Source organism: Rhinolophus ferrumequinum, chromosome 18, assembly GCF_004115265.2.
Source record: "Rhinolophus ferrumequinum isolate MPI-CBG mRhiFer1 chromosome 18, mRhiFer1_v1.p, whole genome shotgun sequence".
Lineage (NCBI taxonomy): Eukaryota > Metazoa > Chordata > Mammalia > Chiroptera > Rhinolophidae > Rhinolophus > Rhinolophus ferrumequinum.
This window is the reverse complement of record NC_046301.1, coordinates 24652561-24670535: the sequence shown is the minus strand read 5'-3', so window position 1 is coordinate 24670535 and position 17975 is coordinate 24652561. Positions and strand designations below refer to the sequence as shown.

The following is a 17975-nucleotide window of genomic DNA, read 5'->3' as shown; positions in this document are numbered from 1 at the left end:
CTTACAACTCATTTATTATTATCTTAGAGCTTTCCAGTTACTATTTTCTCCACTTCATGTACGCCTGAGTTCTCAAAGCAATATAAATTCCACTCAATTCATATGCTTTAATTACATCCAGGCAATATATATTTTCATGCAATTTGCCCACATGGCTTCTCTACTCAGTAAGAGAAGGTGGTAGTTTACCTGACAAAGAAGACCGTAAGTCGCCAAAACGACTCCTCCCAGCTGGGTCCTGGGACCACGTCTGCACACAAAGGCAATAGATGATGAGGGAGGGTCACATTGAGAGTGAATCGAAACTCTAGGTCTGCTGCAGTGACTAGAGTCAGCTCACGAATGACCCAGGAAGAGGTAAAGTCTGGAGTAAACCTGATAACAAAAGATTCATATTCATGAACTTTAATTGTTGTAATTTTAGGCACAAATATAATCATCATAATGGAAGCACAATTTCTTACTTGTACAAGATAAATACTTACATAAAAACAATTTAAGACATCTTACCCATGGAAAAAGGCTTTTTCCCCCACCAGACATTAAATGCATCACAAAACTTAAAGGAGGTGAAAGCTCGATGCTTACACAATGCTGATATCCCGCGAAGTGTTTGGGTCCAGGGAAAACTGATGGCAATCCAGCACTTCGAATCCATAACCTTGGCAATTATACCCATTAATTTTCAGAGATATCACAGTTATAGGAAGTGGTCCGATATTCTCAACTTTAAAGTTCTTCGTAATAGATAAAATTTGTTTGCTGTCTTTCAGTTCTAGTGAGGGTGAAAAGTGATACTTAGTATATATGAACTGCAAAATTGATTTAAAATAAATTATTGAATCAACATGCATTGAATCAACAAACCATGATGCACATTATTAAAATGTAAAAACAAAACATAAGATTTGCTCCAAGCATGACTTCTATTTTAATTTCTGGAACAGTTATAGATTCTTTTATACTATCAGAATACAATAAAAATACTTAACTAGGCAAGATTTTTCTTAAGTTAAACGATCTGCCTAGATACCAAAAGTAATCAGAATCTCCTCTTCGTTCTTTTACTTATTAAAGGTTAAGGTTAAGTTTATTCTTGACAGAAGCCAAATCATTTGGATTTACCACTAGCCACCATGCATGCTCAGCCCCTGAGGTCCTCACCCACAATAAACAGGGACCAGTAAGAGGGTATGTGTGTGCTTCTGTGTCAATCCATCACAGCTACTAGAAATACCAGTTCAAACACCCACTATATTAAAAGGAAGTAAATAAGTCCTTGCAAATAAATTAGAGCATATTTTATATTGGGAGTTCAAAAATGGAAGAGTTACCACAATTTTCAAACATTCCTATAAATGTATAAGGCACAGTCTATTCCATATAGGGATTAGTATTTTATCTGGTTCTACAGTTTTTATATTACTCCTTAATTATCTTTCAAGGTCAACTCTGAATGAATGAATGAATGAATGAAAAAATGTATACTCCGATGAAGACCTTTCAAGGCAAAATGGCTCATAAACCTTTTCAAATACAGTGTTCATTTAGCATAGTTTTCTAAATTAAAATATAGTGCTACAAATTATCCAACAGTTTCACCAACCAGCTTTCTCCACAGGAAACACATTGTTATACTAAAATGCTTTCAGTGTGTTCCTGAAATTAAAAATAATAAGAAGAAAACAAGAATTTACCAAAACATGTTGCAACTATTGTTTGATTTTTGTCTTAGTACATGAGGGAGTTACTGAAACTAATTTAAGTAGCTTTAAAGCATTTAACTTAACTATATGCATAATTTAGAAATTTCTAATGGAACATTTAAACAAATTTCTAAACCTGCATTGTCTGGAACAGTAGCCACGAGGCACATATGGCTACTTAAATTAAAATTAAAATTTAATAAATTTAAAAATTGAGTTTCTTGGAACACTTGCATTATTGCAAAAAGTTCTATTGGTTACCATAGTTTGTCTTTTCTCTACCATTTTGGTGTGATTTTCTATGATTAGATAACTGATAATCAAATTAACAGTTTCATACCATTTACCTTAAATATCTCGCACTATACTGGTAAGTTAGCAATTATATTTTTTTTCTATATATTTATTATTTAGGTCAGGTTAAACATCTAAGGCTATTGTTCTAATTGAGTGGTACCAGCCTATATATGCTCAATTATTTGCCTGATTTAATTATTTGCATCAATGTAATAAATTTATGGTCAATTTTTAAAAGAATCTTCTTATAGAATCCTTTTGCTCTTGACTTTAGCACCAAGCCTGCCCTGTCAGAGTGCCATGAATACGGAACTCACGTCGACGGCAGTCCATCAGCGTGGACTCGGGCACCTTAAATCGGAGTGACCCTCCCGTGCCAGGAAGCCTCCCGCCCACTTTCAGTAACTCTCTTGCGCCAAATCCTTCCACACGAATCATGTCGATGATAGTCAAGTTATTCCTATAGTGAAAGCAGATACAAATAAAAATGCATTACAATAGTCACAAGATAAGATGCACTTGAACTTAAATATTCCCAATCAGCAAAAACATTTTAAAAGAAAAACAATCTATTTAAGTAGGGTGGCATCTCCCAGCGTCTCTCAGAATATGGGTGCGTCCATGGAAAAGGGAAGCTGCCAAGCTTGGAAGGGTCAAAGCAAGCTGACAACAGGCAAGTACATGTGAATGGTCATGATGACCCTTCAATCCTGGCCCAAGAATGTTAACCCATGTATTTCTAATAACCAGCCACCAGGGTGATGATCAGACCCCCAAGAGAAAAAAACTGAAGAAATAAATTGTGGACCACAGAGAAACACCAACAAATACAGATAAACTGGTAAAAACTGTTTACATTGTAAACTAATTAGCTTTCACAGTAATTGTGATTATAAGAAAATCTGCCTTAGGAATAATTCTAGAAATAAAATCTTACTGCTTCGTTTGAACAAAAGATTTAAAATAACATTCCACAAATAACATATATCTACTCAAGTTCTTATTAGTCAAACAGTAATTCAGACTAGCTTTTGCCTTTACATTCATTAAAATGATTCCTAGGACAAAAAAAATCAAGCGAAAATGTTTAAATGATGCCTACTGGACTGAAAGCCAGTTATCATTCATGTAAATACTACAGAATCAGAGGAAGAATTCATTTCTAATTATGCAAAAATGCACAAATATCTTTGCATCTTTATCTAAATGATCAAAGTCTTTAACCATTTAAAAACCTTTTAGTGATATTAGATGATTAATACTGTTTACAGAAAAATATTGTCTATTAATATAGAAATCACCAAAAATAAACTACTATAAAAAATTTTGGCTTTCCTTTTGATTCTGGGATAGCTGAACCTGGGATGAGGTAAAATTTATATCTACATTTCCTACAACCTTAGGTCTTCAACAGAGAATGGGTTGAAAATGAAACACATCAACAGAGCATTAGGAGTCTTAGTTAAAATGCTTAATAAAACCAATTCTTTCAAAAACTTTTTTCAGTACATTTTCTTTTTAGTAGCATTCACTTGCAGAAGAACAAAATCATGACATATTAAAGGACGTCCAGAATAAGAAAGTCGTTGCCAACTGATCTGATACTAGAATAGCTTTAAAAACATAACTAAAATGTCATTAATTAAAAATTAAATTTGTTGGGGCAGCTGGATGGCTCAGTTGGTTAGAGCGCCAGCTCTCAACAACAAGGTTGAGGGTTCAATTCCCACATGGGATGGTGGGCTGCGCCCCCTGCAACTAAAAATTGAAAACGGCGACTGGACTTGGAGCTGAGCTGCGCCCTCCACAACTAGACTGAAGGACAACGACTTGGAGCTGATGAGCCCTGGAGAAACACACTGTTCCCCAATAAAAATTAAAAAAAAAAAATAAGAATAATATTTTAAAAATTTTAAATAATAAAATTTTTAAATAAATTTAAAAAAAATAATAAGCCTTCCATTAAAAAAAATTTAATTTGTGTTAGACTTCTTGCCAGTGCACAGGGCTTCGACATAGATTTGTATTTAAATTTTTGCAAGAAGACTCTCAATAAAGACTATCTAAAGATGAAAAAAAATTAAGAATGAAAAACATTTAATTTAGCTGCTTAAATCAGTTAGCAATAACTCTCACTTAAAAGGTAAATAAGTACAAAAGCCAAAGGGCTCAAGTGAGTACTTTTTCTATTGTCCTTTGGGGCTACAGAGAATTTCAGATCAAGACAGATATGTGAGTGGTGAACATCCAGACACTTAGAAATGAAAATGTATATAAAGTGTTTCACTTATTTGTCCAAGCTAAGAGAAGTAAATGTGTGTACGAATATGTGTGTGCATTTGTGTGTATGTATGCCTGTATGCATTCTGCTCTCTGTGGCAGCAGTGGATGAGATGCTGAGTGAAATGTAATGCTGCTATTGGAGAGACGGGCACACACTCCCTATTGCACAAGGGAGGAAACTGAGGCACAGAGGGATTAAGTGTGGAGCCTCAGGCAGCCTCTCGCCTCAGTCACCGCTTCTTCCTACCATGCAACCAGCCTCATCACTGAAGGCCTGAAACATAAATGTCAACTCTTAACTAAAGAGATTCTTGTATTCTTGAGAGAAAACAATTAGACAGATAAGTCAGCGAGAAAGAAACAGACTCCGAGATGGGTCCACACCTACCGGATTAGTATGAGAGAGGTAACTTTTCCATAGTCAGCTGGCGTGAAAACTACACCGACTCTTTGCATTTCCAAAGGCTGCAAATGTAAGTGGAGGCTGCCAAACCTGGATTCCTCAGAAAGCATGTCCTGCAAATTTAAAAAGTGCAATTCAACAACTACTGTAAAGCAAGCTTCCATCTTCATTTCATGCATTTTAGAGTGTAAACATGGTTGCTTTTCATGTCCAGATTGGATCACCCCAATCAACCTGTAGAACTTGTTTATCCTGAGAGTTTACACTAATAAACAGTTCCCAAGCCATAGCGGAGAAGCACAGGCAGAGGCTGCAGGATAGATAACCCAGTTGGATGCTGGAAAGGAGATTTGCTTCCTGGCTTCGATGGGAGTTGGGGCTAGAAGCCTTTTATGCAAAGATGCTTTGAATGTAAAACATCACTTAGAAAACAGACCAAATAGCCTCTACTTAAATGCTACAGGGATATGAGGAAACCACCATCCACTGCTGGGCAACACTAAATTCTCTTTAGTGTTGAATATAAGTTTATAAAGAAACCAACTTTATTATATTTAGTCTCTTCCCTCAGGAGAAAGACCTTTATTTATTCACATCTTCCTTTATTCTAAGACGTCCAAGTTTCTCTGAATAAATCTTGTGATCTAAACTTAATATTCAAAATTTAGTTCTTTATCATTTCCTCTCCTTTCCATTCCTTTTTCTAGCTCCTTCTCACTAAAAACAATTTATTGATTTCTTAGAGCTATAATCACATAATCCACATTGTAATATTTCTCTTTTCCATGTTTTTAATTTGTTTTATTCTTCAATTGTTGCTAGCATTTCCCATGCTACCTGCAAGAAGAAATAATGATATTTGATTCTTTTTCATTAGAATTATAAACTTCATGAAGAGAGAAACTCTGCTTAATACATATGAATTTTGAATGAAAAGTTGCTGATTTTTAGTATTTAAACAATAATAATAACAGCACCATTTATTAAATGGTTCTCAAACGCCAGACACTGGTATATAAGGTATGTAAAATGCTGAGCATTCTATAAACCTTACTAAATCTTTAATATTATCATGAATGAGAAAGATGAGGCTGAGAAAGGTTAAATAATTTGTCCAGGGTCACATAGCTAGAATATGGAAGAGCCTGGATTCAGAAACTTACATGCCCAAATCCACATGCTCTTAACGAAAGGAACTACATTTCTACAAGCAAACCAATAAAATTAAAACACAGGCCTCTTTCTTTATATGACAAAGAGTTCTAATAAGAATTTTAAGTTAAATGTTTAAGTGTGGCTACTGCATAGATACTGACTATTCTTTTTTGTCAATGTGATAAATTCACAATGGTAATAATTTCCTTTATCACGGAAGGCGTATATTCTTGGGGAAAATCTTCAATCGTAGATTTAAAAACTTTTCCTGAATGAGTTACACCATTTATTCAAATCTGAATAGAATATTTCTATGTAAAAGAAATTGGCCATTATTTTTGGAATTTCAAATTACATATGATTCAGTACTACTGGGGCAAATTATCACTGAATATTTTTGACTGATTTATATCAAACAGCCCATGGAGACTGCAAGGTGGAGAGGGGATTGAAAGGAACAAAGTGGGACAGGTTTTTAACAAAAACAAGCTCACTTAACAAAGAGAAAGGAACGTCTGCTGCTAGTGTTTCCTATTGTAAATAAATCTCTTAAAAATCCACTTAACTCACTTTGATTAGTTGTATTTTGACTCTTAGTTGGAGGTTATCTAGGGTGATCCACTCTCTAAATGTTATTCAAGTTAATCTAGAGCCAACACTATATGTTTGAAGGATTAAGTAAGGAGAAAAGAGAAAATATCCAAGACATTTAAATATGCATGTGTTAGAAATATAGTTATAGACATGTGTGTGTTTATATGTGTACTTGTGTATTTTTTTAACAGACGCTCCACTTCTGAATGGATCTACACACAGAATGCCTGTACAGAAAACACTCAGCTACATACAAAGAACCACAGAACTACTGAAAACTGAGAAACACGGTTGCCAAGACCCCAGTCAAATAACATCCTTACCACATGACATGTTTATTCCTACTCCTAAGTATTTATGCAAGACCTCATGAGTGCCCAGAGGCTTGAGAATTTCAGAGAAATCCTTTTTTATAGATGAGGTGACTATCACAGATATTGGGTGACCTGCTAAAAACATGAGCCAGTTTAGTAAGAGAAAAAAAAAAATTTTTTTTAATGTATTTACTTTTACCTTATCTTGCCCTAAAAAGAATTTGATGGGGCCAAGAGATCTTAAGAGAATTATAAATTCCGGGGTCTTGAGTTTTATGGTTTTCTACATGGCCGTGATTCAATTGTTATTTCTTCATCACATGAATCTAAATCATCAAATTAAAGTGATTTACAGGCTAACAGGAACCACGGATGCCTGCTGCCTTAGTTAATTGAAAAAATCTGCTGTGTATACTTAATGCCGAGAATATAATAACAAGAGAGCCACATGTATTAAGTAAAGCCACTTGACACATAAATCAGCGAGGCCCACATACTACGTGTCTAGTTTGCAAGCATTTCTTTTTCTGTTAACAGACGACATCCTACCTGGTATGGGCAAGCTTTGGTGAGCTGGAATTCACCAGTTGTGAAATTAATCATCTGCAGATCAGTGCCAAACCTATAAAGAAAAAAAAAATGTTCACCAATAAAGAAAAATATACATGTGTGCACATGTATTTTTTCATTTATGTGAGCACATGTATTTGCACACATGAACAATTCATCCCATCCTGTCACTATGTCCCACCCTTGCCCCTCCCACACTGTACCTGGCATATAGTTTAAGTTCTTGGTTAAATAATGTTGAATGAATGACTTTGGCAACATGGAATGTAAAGAAGCATATGGTAACAAAAGCTCTAAATATGAAGCATTTTTTTTCTCCAAATGGTTAGTAACTATAATATGAAACCTGATAGGAAGTGACTCTCAACCACGGGTCATTTCATCTCCCAGTTGAATGTCCAGTGGACATTTGGTAACGTCTGGAAACATTTTTGGTGGCCACAGCTGGGGAGGTCTTGCTGGCATCTACTGGGTGGAAGCTATCAATGCTGCTAAACAGCCTTCAAAGCACAGAACAGACCTTCCTCTCCCTCACAGAGAATCACCTGGATCTAAATGTCAATAGTGCTGAAGTTGAAAACTCCTAGGTTAAGGGTAGATCCTACTAAGCCAAGAGGGATCATTCTAAGTGAAACTGTGTTGTCTGAAAATAAGTTAAGCTGTAAGTTAAACTACAACTTACACGTGAACTGACAGTATCATCATCTTACCTTGTCTAACACTAGATTAAAATATACGAAAACACCAACCTCATTTCCTGTGTTGCCTAGAGATCACTGTGATTTAGATTTCAAATTTTAGGAGTATTTGTAAAAAAAAAAAAAAATCATGATTGTCAAAGTTCCTTGGCCAAAGAAAAGAACATTCTGCTGACAACTGGACATGACATAGTAACACTGAAAATTCCACACAACAAATAGAACTGGTAATTTCCATCCAGTAATAGGCATCGAGGAGCTGGGTGTCCAAGGTGCATGGGTTAATGCTATGTACAGCCACATACAGTTTCCGGGTGGAAAGTGGGAAGCACTTAAAATAATTCCAAGTGTTTACAGTATTTTCCAAACCACCCACCAGAAGGTCTTCACTGACTGAGTGCTTTACCATTTGTTGAGCAGGCGCACTGCAGCTTCGGGTTTAGGATACAAGGAGAGAGGCAGGAGCTGTAAGGAGACGGGCAGAGAGGACGGGTTCTTCACCACAAAGTACTTCACCTAGATATGATGGGGAAAGGAAAATCAAAACCCTGGGAAAGACACAGCATCACTTCTAAGATACTCCTGCAAAAAACGCATAACCTGAATCTAATCACGAGAAGCCATCACACAAATCAAACTTAGGGACATTCCACAGAAAATATTCTGTGGCCTGCACACTTCAAAATTGTCTATACCATGAAAGACCAAGAAAGGTGGAGGAAGATTAAAGCAGACGAAAAAGACCTGACTGCAGTGTAAGAACCTGAACAAGGAAAAAAAAAATTGTTATAAAGTATAAAATTGTTTCCAATTATATGGGATAATTGGAAAAATTTAAATATGGACTGCAGATTCGATAACAGTATGATGATTAATGTTACATTTTCTAATTTTGATAAGTATACTCTAGTATATAAGATATTCCTGTTCTTGGGAAATTTACACTGAAGTAGTAAGAGATTGGGGGCATGGCTGACATGCTCAAATGGCTTACAAAAATATGTGTGTGTGGAAAGAGGAAGAGGAAACAATAAAGCAAGTATGGCAAATGTTAAACATTGATGAAACTTTATAAAGGGCAATTGGGAGTTCTTGGTACTATTCTTGAAACTTCTCTAAGTTAAAATTATTTCAAAATAAAACAGCCTTAGAATTTCATCCCTAAGAAACTGAATGAGTGCCTGATGAAGTACAAATTATTGCTGAAATCAGATGTGATATTGTTCTTTGGCAATGAGGCTTATGAGACGTAAGTGGAAGTCTGCCGGAGTCTTTCCTTTGCCCTTCTTCCTGCCCTCCCAGCTCAATGAGAGAAGCACAGGCGAGGAAGGAGGCCAACATTCTAAGGATGGAGAGCGAACAGAAAGAGCCCGCCTGGCGTCCTGAGGGCATCACAAAGCCGCTTCACCAGCTTTGGGTCTTCTCTCCTTTGAGCTTCTCGTTATTAAACCAACTCCAACTTAAGCCAGTGTTAATCAAGAATTTCTGCTGTTTGCAATTGGATACTTTCTGCGTTGATAAGAATGTAAATTGAATGCAAACTTAATAAAAATGTACTGATTTTATGTATTTTGTTCAGAGCTTTATTCCTTTTTTTTTTTTTTGACACCTCCCTCACAAGCAATGAATGGCATGTGTGTGTCACTTAAAGTGAATTTAAATTAATTTTGGTTCTGAAACAATATTCTCAAGGTGGAAAGGCTTTGGTATCTTAAAAACCCAAGAGCTGGGGTGTCACTGACAAAGAGGTTAAAAGATCCAGGATCCTCACCACGCTGTTCCTAAGGGCAGTTGCACTGAAGTTCAACACAAGGCCAGGCTCTGCAATCAAACGAGGCAGAAAGAAAACAAAGGATTCTGACTCCTTGGATTTCTTCAAGTGGGCAAACCGAGTCATTCCTAAAACATTCCTCCTGTGTAATTCATAAAGAAAGAAATTATTATGAAAAACAATTTTGACAGAAAAAAAGAGAAAAATCACTAAATATATCATTCCCATTAAAAAGAACAAAAGATCTTGGAAAAAATGGTTTATTCTGGGTCTGGGAAAGAGAAAGTACAAGCTGATCCCAAACCATCCTATTTTACTTGAAAGCAAAGAAGCGCTCAAAGAATGCGAGCCCAAAGAGGCTCCCACCAGCCAAATCTGGGACAATTTAGCATCAAAAATAATGATGGTAATGGTGGTAGTGATCTAAGAATCCATAGTTATGCTCAAAAACAAGGTAAAAGTGAAGACAATAATTAGAAACATCACCACTTTGCAGCCATCCATCAAACAACTGATCCAGGCAAAGATTACCAATGGATGCTAAAATCATGGGGTGAAGCAATTCTAGGGAATAGGAAATTTACGATCTCCAATTATCACAGCACACATTACTTAGTAACTACAAAAGGAAAAATGTATCTGCAGTGGAGAGAGATCGGGCACAGAACGAAGACAGTCAAATGACTCAATGTAGCAATGCCAATCATGGGATAAATTGACATTTATGTCCTTCCTGAGCTGATGCAATGCTAAGGACACGGGACCAACCCAGGACTCTTCCCCCAAATGTTTAACATGAATGTAAACCTAAGAATGCAATCAACAGATCCAGAGTGTTGAATGTTCTTTAAGACACCTGGCTAGGACTCTTTAAAATGTCAACGTTGTGAAAGATGAAGAAAGGTGGGGACACTAGTCTACATAAAGTTAAGGAAACATGGACAACCCGATACAATGCATGATCCTCGAATGGATCCTGGACTTTAAAAAGGGGGGAAAAGACAGCTATCGTGGGTATTTTGGGGTCAACTAGGGAAATCGGAATACAGACTGTATATCACACAATAAAACTGGATCAATGGTAAGTCTGTTTGGTACGTATTGGTAGTTATAGACAGGAGAGAATATTCTCTTTAGGACATAAAGTATTTCCTAATAAAGTATTGAGGGTTGACGTTATCATGGTGTCTATAGCTTACTTTGAAATGACTCAGCAAAAAGAAAATGTGTGTACACAGAGGTACATGTAGAAAGAGAAATGAAGCAAGTGTGGTGAGATGAGAACCACTGCTGAATCCAGACAAGGGATATTTCAGTGTTCACTGCACGATCCTTTCACCTGCACTGAGGTTTGAAATTCACCACAGTAAAAGGCTGGAGAGAAATAGCGGTTATTCAAAAATTCAGTCCTGCCATTTCAACAAAGTACTAACGTAACAGAAATGAAGCAAGGTGAAGACCTACTTGCAGGTGTCACCATTTTTAAATTTCTTCCATCTTTCATACAATTTATTTGCAAGCTCGAAATCCACATCCCAGGTAGACCGATCCAGAGAAAGGCTCCCTTGCCAATGAGGAGTTTCTAAAAGTCAGATCAGATTTAACACTTATATTTACAGAAAACACAATTCAATTAGCCAATACTGCCAAGGCTGACTGTTAAACTTCACACACTGAGAGGACGGTAGAGGGAGTAAATGCACCCTCAGCCCTCTGATTGCTTTACTGAAAGTCCTAACTCAATGGCAAATGACATATCAAATCAAACAAACATGTATAAAAACAAAACTAAATAGAATTATGTAAAGGCAATAACAGAAAAGACACATGGCTCATGAATACAGCCTGAAGCAAGTGAAAATTGCACTTGGAACATTTTTAACGGCTTTAAATCTAAAAGGGTAAACTGCTTCTATGTATGTGAATGCTAGTCATCACCGAAGTCTTGCGGGTTACTATGTCGAATGGACAAATCCTCAAAAGAGGGCAGAGACCCGGGGCTCAGCCCAGAGAAGGTGTATATTGGGGTGCCAAAAAACATATACAAGTGGACATTTTGGTCAACATTACACAAGCAGTAGTTGGCTGTAACCAGAAGTGTCTGAATGCTGATGGTAACCACTTTGAGCACCTCTTGTAATTGAAGAAGTCAAATGTGACTCGTATATATCTTTTGTTATTGGTATATATTATCACAATTTTAATACAGTTTTCCTTTCTTAAAATGTGTATACATTTTTTTGGCACCCTATATATTTATCAGCTGGCCTCTTCATAATCTCTCCCTCTCTATTTATCTGTTCTGTCTTGTTTGTACTAAAGAGTGTATCAGGGTGAAAAAGTGGGAATCTCCCCCAAAGAAACGTCTGTTCTGTAATTCTCTCCATAGAGTAAATATTTCAGTAAACCCAAAGGCAGAAACAAAACTAGAAACAGCTTCTGCATCAACACTACGGCCGTCTGTCTCACACCACAACCAGCGCCCCCATACAATGTTTATGCTTCTGTAACTGGTCTTCAAATGCAATTCCAAATTATTTTTAATAACTTCTACTCAATCCCTTTTTAAAAGAATCAGAATCTTTCAATTCTTCCTGGCAACAATGTTGCTATGATGATCAAATAATGTGTTTGGAATAAAAAACCAAAACCCTTTAAAAAAAGTACAAACTACTTAAGAGGGCATCACTTATACAAAGACCTTGGATGGTTCCGGAGGCTTCTTAATTTCATGCCGTTCCGTTAAAGATCATGCTCTTTAAGAATAGACTATGATGCAATTACATTTATAGGACTAAGTATCCCATCCAAAAATGCCAATGTTCCTCACTACCTCCCACCCAACCCCCACCTAGAGTTCTACAGAAAGCCTAAGGGCAAACTACTTACCTGCTTTTGACTTTCCCATGAAATAATGCATGCCACAATGTGCTATCACTTCAAAACCCAGACTCCCTTCCTAGATTGAAAAGTAATATATGAATAACTTAAAACACAGCACTAAACATAAAAATCCTAATGCACTCAAACGCGAGCAGGCATTGGCCTCCACCACCGTGAACTTCCATTCAACCAAAAGCCAAATAGCTAGGAAGTGATTTCTTGGCTTCCTTTATCCCTGAATGGGAGCTCAGAGCTGCCTCTCTCACAGGAAGGCTCACTACAGTAGGTTTGGGACAATAATCAATGCCCACAGTGACAACCCCTGGGCCCAAAAGACACCCAAGCTGCCTTCTGAATAAAAGATGAAGTTAGTGTCAGGACATTCTTAGGTTTATTTTTTTTAAAAAACTGTACTCAAATCCTCTGAGAAACAGTAAGTATTCAATCCACAGTAACTCCTAAGCGACTCAGGAGATTCAAATGAAGGTAGCATTTCCTGCCAGTGGGGAAAGCAGAGACCTGCTACTTCCACACACACCTGAAACCTGCCTGCTCCCTCCCACAGTCATTCTCCTCCTACACACCTCTTGATGGAAAAAAAGAAAATTTCTAAGAAATCTCCCCTGCTCAGAATCTGGATGTATGGAATGAACCTTACATTTTGGCTTAGTTTTCAGAAGTCCTATCTGAACACGAGGCATTCCTATCTGAAACACCGCTATGTGAGAAAAATCATAAAGATGGTTGCATGAGTGTCTCATAGTGAAAAAGGAGAACCCAGAGTTCTACAGAATAGCTTGGATCAAAAAGAAGCAATAACAGTAACTAAATGGAAAGAAATAAACATTAAGGAAAAAATGAGACATGTTTTAAGATAAGATCTAAATTAAATACAATTTACCCAGATTTTAGAAAGCATTCTCTTTCATTGTGAACCCTTTCAAGTTTTAGATTTGGCTCTAAAGAAATTCAAGAATTACGAGCAACTGAAAGTCACTTACCAGAGGTCTAAATAAAGCATTTTAACCAGCTCATTTATTTGAAGTCATTGCAAGTATCTAATAAGAGCTCAACTGTGTTTCCTACAGCAAACACACATTCCTTGCTCTACAAATTTTGGCAATAAATAAAAATGAAATCAATCTACTTATGACATCTTATTTCATTCAAGAACCTTGAATTACTTTATGAAAAATGATAACTCTTTCCAAATAAAGATTTCTACATTTACACAATTCACCATCGACAGTTGGCCTGGTAATATCCTTCAATTTCTTAGAAAGCCTTAAAGAACATGAGCTGAGCTCAGTCAATAAAACCCAAGCACCATACAGTAATAAAAAGAAACAGTAATTATAACAAAAATTATAATACATATATAGTGTTGTAAACAATACCTTGGTCGGAGCAGAATAAATCTGTAGAGGTATTGCAAAAATGGCACCTATGTTTGTAGTCAAAAATACATTGGTGAATAGATTTATGGCAATGTCTTTTACAGCAAGTTTCAAAGAAAATATATTCCAACAGCCTGGAGGTAGAAATAAAGGGCCAGTGAAATTCAGAATCTAAAAAGAAAAGAAGCAAGAGAAATTACTTTCCTAACACTTATTATGATTAAAATCATTATAAAGTTTGATACTAAAATTCTTCTATACTTTAATAAATATAATTATACTCAGTTATCTCCAGGTCAGAAATTCAAATATTTTTTATATAAATGATAGGTTTCAAATAATGTGTAATATACAACAGTCTGTAAATTTCACAAAAGTGATCTTGAAATTTTCATAGGTGGTATTTTGCAAAAACCTTCTATTTTATCATGAACCAGGCTTATTTTTACTAAATATAATCTTTTTAGTATAAGTTTATAAAATTTTTGAATAATGGTAAGAGTAAATATTTTTAAAGGCTATATACTGCTCCCTTTGAGCTCCCTAAACAATAGTTTTAAAAATAAAAGAAGAGAGATGCTAAAAGTAATTTTGAAAACATTAAAAGAAAAAAACTGGCTTTAAAATTGTTAAGTAAATATTAACTTTTGTAAATATTAATTTCATAGTCTCTGACCTTGAACGAAGTTTAAAATAGGCTAAAACGTGGATAAAAATACCATATGTACCTTCAAAAGGTGCTTGGTCTCCTTGGAAACAAACACATCATTTAAAACAACACTACGGTCAAAATGGTTGAGGTACCACATTGACCAAACTCCTGATGTATTCTCGTGGGTCTCTATGTGAAACTGGGTTGCAGAAGAATCCATTCTAAAATACCTGTGAACACAACACATGCATGTGATCAGCTCTGAGTTCAAGAGAACTGTTGGCAATTGAATGAGCCTCTAACTGCAAAAAAAAAAAAAAAAAGAGTGCATCATAAAATGTCAGAGAATGAATGTTAGCACTGGGAACGACCTTACAAATCACCTTCTTCAAACTTCCTGCCCACAAGTAGAGCATCTGAAGGCCAGGGCGGAAAAGACAGGGCCAGGCACAGGACAAGAAAAGCTCACAGAGGCCGCCAGGGCAAAAACAGGACTCAAATGTGATTTGAGAAACAGGGGAGTACATCGTCTCTCACGCCTGGCTCAGGACCTGTCTTGGGAAGCGAATCACTCAGCTTCCTCTCTCCCATTCTGCAAACAGTCCTTCCTCTGCTTGTGAGCAGTGTTAAAGCATGAAAGGCAAGTCCAGAAAGAATCATACAAGTCTCCGTTATACTTTTAAATCATTTCTAAAACAAAAACAACCCCATATGATTTCAGGGAAAGCGGAATTAACCTACCCTGGAACCACAGAAGAGGAGAGGCACGCATTTAGTGTTGGAGTGCTTTTTGTTTTCTTCATGTCTTCCTTCACTCCACTGGCACACGATGTAACTGTTTTGAGATACAAAGAAATACATGTGAAGTATAAGGTATCTTTTCTTTCATGACTCCTAAACAAAAACAAGATATACGTGTTACTTAACAACTTTTTAATGACCACTTTTTTTGGTCTCCATTAAAATCGTGTATCAGAAACAAACAGTAAAATCCTGTCTCAAACACTACCTTTCTTCTTTACTGGCTTGCTGCCTGCCACCCCACCTCCCCTTTTGTAAACCAAGCTCTTATTTCTTCTTGGAGGGCAGGGGAAAAAGTCTTTGTGGCTTTTCTTCCTACAGAAATCTGTGTTCACCATAAATAAGAGGAAAGTCCTTAGTCCTGCCAGAGATGAGGAAAGTGAAAAATGAAGCTCAGGGGCCGGCCCAGTGGCCCAGGCAGTTAGAGCTTCATGCTCCTAACTCTGAAGGCTGCCGGTTGGATTCCCACATGGGCCAGTGGGCTCTCAACCACAAGGCTGCCAGTTCGATTCCTCGAGTCCCGCAAGGGATGGTGGGCTCCGCCCCCTGCAACTAAGATTGAACATGGCACCTTGAGCTGAGCTGCCGCTGAGCTCCAGGATGACTCAGTTGGTTGGAACACGTCCTCTCAACCACAAGGTTGCCGGTTCAACTCTCGCAAGGGATGGTGGGCGGCACCCCCTGCAACTAGCAATGGCAACTGGACCTGGAGCTGAGCTGCGCCCTCCACAACTAAGACTGAAAGGACAACAACTTGAAGCTGAACGGCATCCTCCACAACTAAGATTGAAAGGACAACTTGACTTGGAAAAAAAAGTCCTGGAAGTACACATTGTTCCCCAATAAAATCCTGTTCCCCTTCCCCAATAAAAATCTTAAAAAAAAAAAAAAGAAGCTCAGCCAGATGGGGACATGATTGAGAAAGGACTACAACTTCAGTGACAAGCAGGACCTTCACGGTGAAGGTGGGAGTGCATTTAAAATCAGCGCTGCTTTATCAAAACAAGGCTTCCTTGAACTAGGTTATAATATTAAACCACTGGTACTGAATTCTTAACTCCAGTACTAATACCCAACTCTTTTCTAAAGCTACATATGTGATTTAAAAAAAAAAAAATTCAAACAGTAACAAAAACCATGAAAATAGAGTCTACCTTTCACCCCTGACTTCCCAATAATCTTAGAGGAAACAATAGCTTAACAGAATCTTGAGCAACTTTCCAGTTGTTCTATGCATATACCAGTACATGGATATACCCTTTAAAAAAAAAAAACCAAAATGTACACACACAGCTTGCGTTACAGGTCCATGCATGCTTTTCAATAGCTGCAGAGTATACCCTCCATAGAGGAACTACAATTTAATCAGTCACCTATGATAAATGTTTATGTTAGTTCTGTTGTCACAAACAATGCATATTTCTGCAGGTAGACACATATATGAATATACCTGTAGATAAGTTCCTAAAAGTAGAATTAAGGATTGGAGAGCATATATATGCATTGTAAATTTTCATAGAGATTGTCTCTTTTTCCTCCAAAAAAGCCTATATCAATTTATACTCTCGTGAAAAATGAGTGGATTGTTTTCCTAGTCATTACCAAGACAGAATAGTAGTCATTTTTATTATTTTCACCAATCTAAGTAATAAATGATATCTCATTTTTTGCTTTAAATCAATGTTTCTTTCAATGTAAGTGACACGGGGCATGTTTCCATATGTTTAAAATCCATGTGCATTTCTTTATAGATATCTCCTCAACTGTAAGTAAGAACCTAAGTATAGGATTGGGTTTATACTCACTGGACCTTCTGCATTGCATTCTACACAAAAAACAAAACTGAGGCAGCCCAGCCTTTGTACCTGTGAAAGCAACACCTCCATCAAACACATTTACTTTCTGGTCTTTCAAATCACCCACCGAGTTACACTTTAAACTCAAAATCCTACACGTGTGGCAGAATAAAAGTGGCATCCACAATCATTTTCTCCATCATCCCAGCTCTTAGAACTATTAAGGCTGTGATAGTAAAAGCAAACTCATTCACTTTGTTAGAACCTTGCCTAATCTGGAGTTGTAATTTCACAGAAAGAATTGCCACTGATGACAACAATAAAAAGGCAATCTTCAGTATTTTTAAAATCTGTACCTTTGCAAGTAAAAGAGGCAATTTTTGTGAAGTTCGTTGTAGATGTAGGCAGGAGTACTGGTTCAAACTGCAGAGACAGGGCGTCTCTCTGTGAGAAATGATGTACGTCCTATAACAACAACAACGACAAATCCACGTTACCACTCTCAGCGAGGCAAATATTTATCCAATTTGAATCAACTCTTAAAATAACTAAGTAGCTTAGACTGGCATTCATTCATATAGCAACTGCTCAGCAGATGTGTCTCTAACAGTATGAAAGCGGGGCGGGCAGTCCTGAGATCCATCATCCAAATGCG

General features: G+C 36.8%; 1 protein-coding gene across 2 annotated transcripts in view; it reads right to left on the bottom strand.

Moving 5' to 3' along the window:
• Positions 1 to 17975, bottom strand: part of TMEM131L (transmembrane 131 like) — a 144304-nt gene that overhangs the window by 29381 nt on the left and 96948 nt on the right. For both annotated transcript variants that reach the window (XM_033134871.1, XM_033134872.1), the window contains exons 11-23: positions 17677 to 17785; positions 15465 to 15558; positions 14800 to 14953; positions 14072 to 14242; positions 12681 to 12750; positions 11256 to 11373; positions 9792 to 9933; positions 8427 to 8536; positions 7302 to 7374; positions 4675 to 4802; positions 2321 to 2463; positions 589 to 775; positions 190 to 375 (exon numbers count right to left, since the gene is read on the bottom strand). In XM_033134871.1, the coding sequence (XP_032990762.1) occupies positions 190 to 375; positions 589 to 775; positions 2321 to 2463; positions 4675 to 4802; positions 7302 to 7374; positions 8427 to 8536; positions 9792 to 9933; positions 11256 to 11373; positions 12681 to 12750; positions 14072 to 14242; positions 14800 to 14953; positions 15465 to 15558; positions 17677 to 17785 (1685 nt within the window). The remainder of the gene's footprint in view (positions 1 to 189; positions 376 to 588; positions 776 to 2320; positions 2464 to 4674; positions 4803 to 7301; positions 7375 to 8426; positions 8537 to 9791; positions 9934 to 11255; positions 11374 to 12680; positions 12751 to 14071; positions 14243 to 14799; positions 14954 to 15464; positions 15559 to 17676; positions 17786 to 17975) is intronic.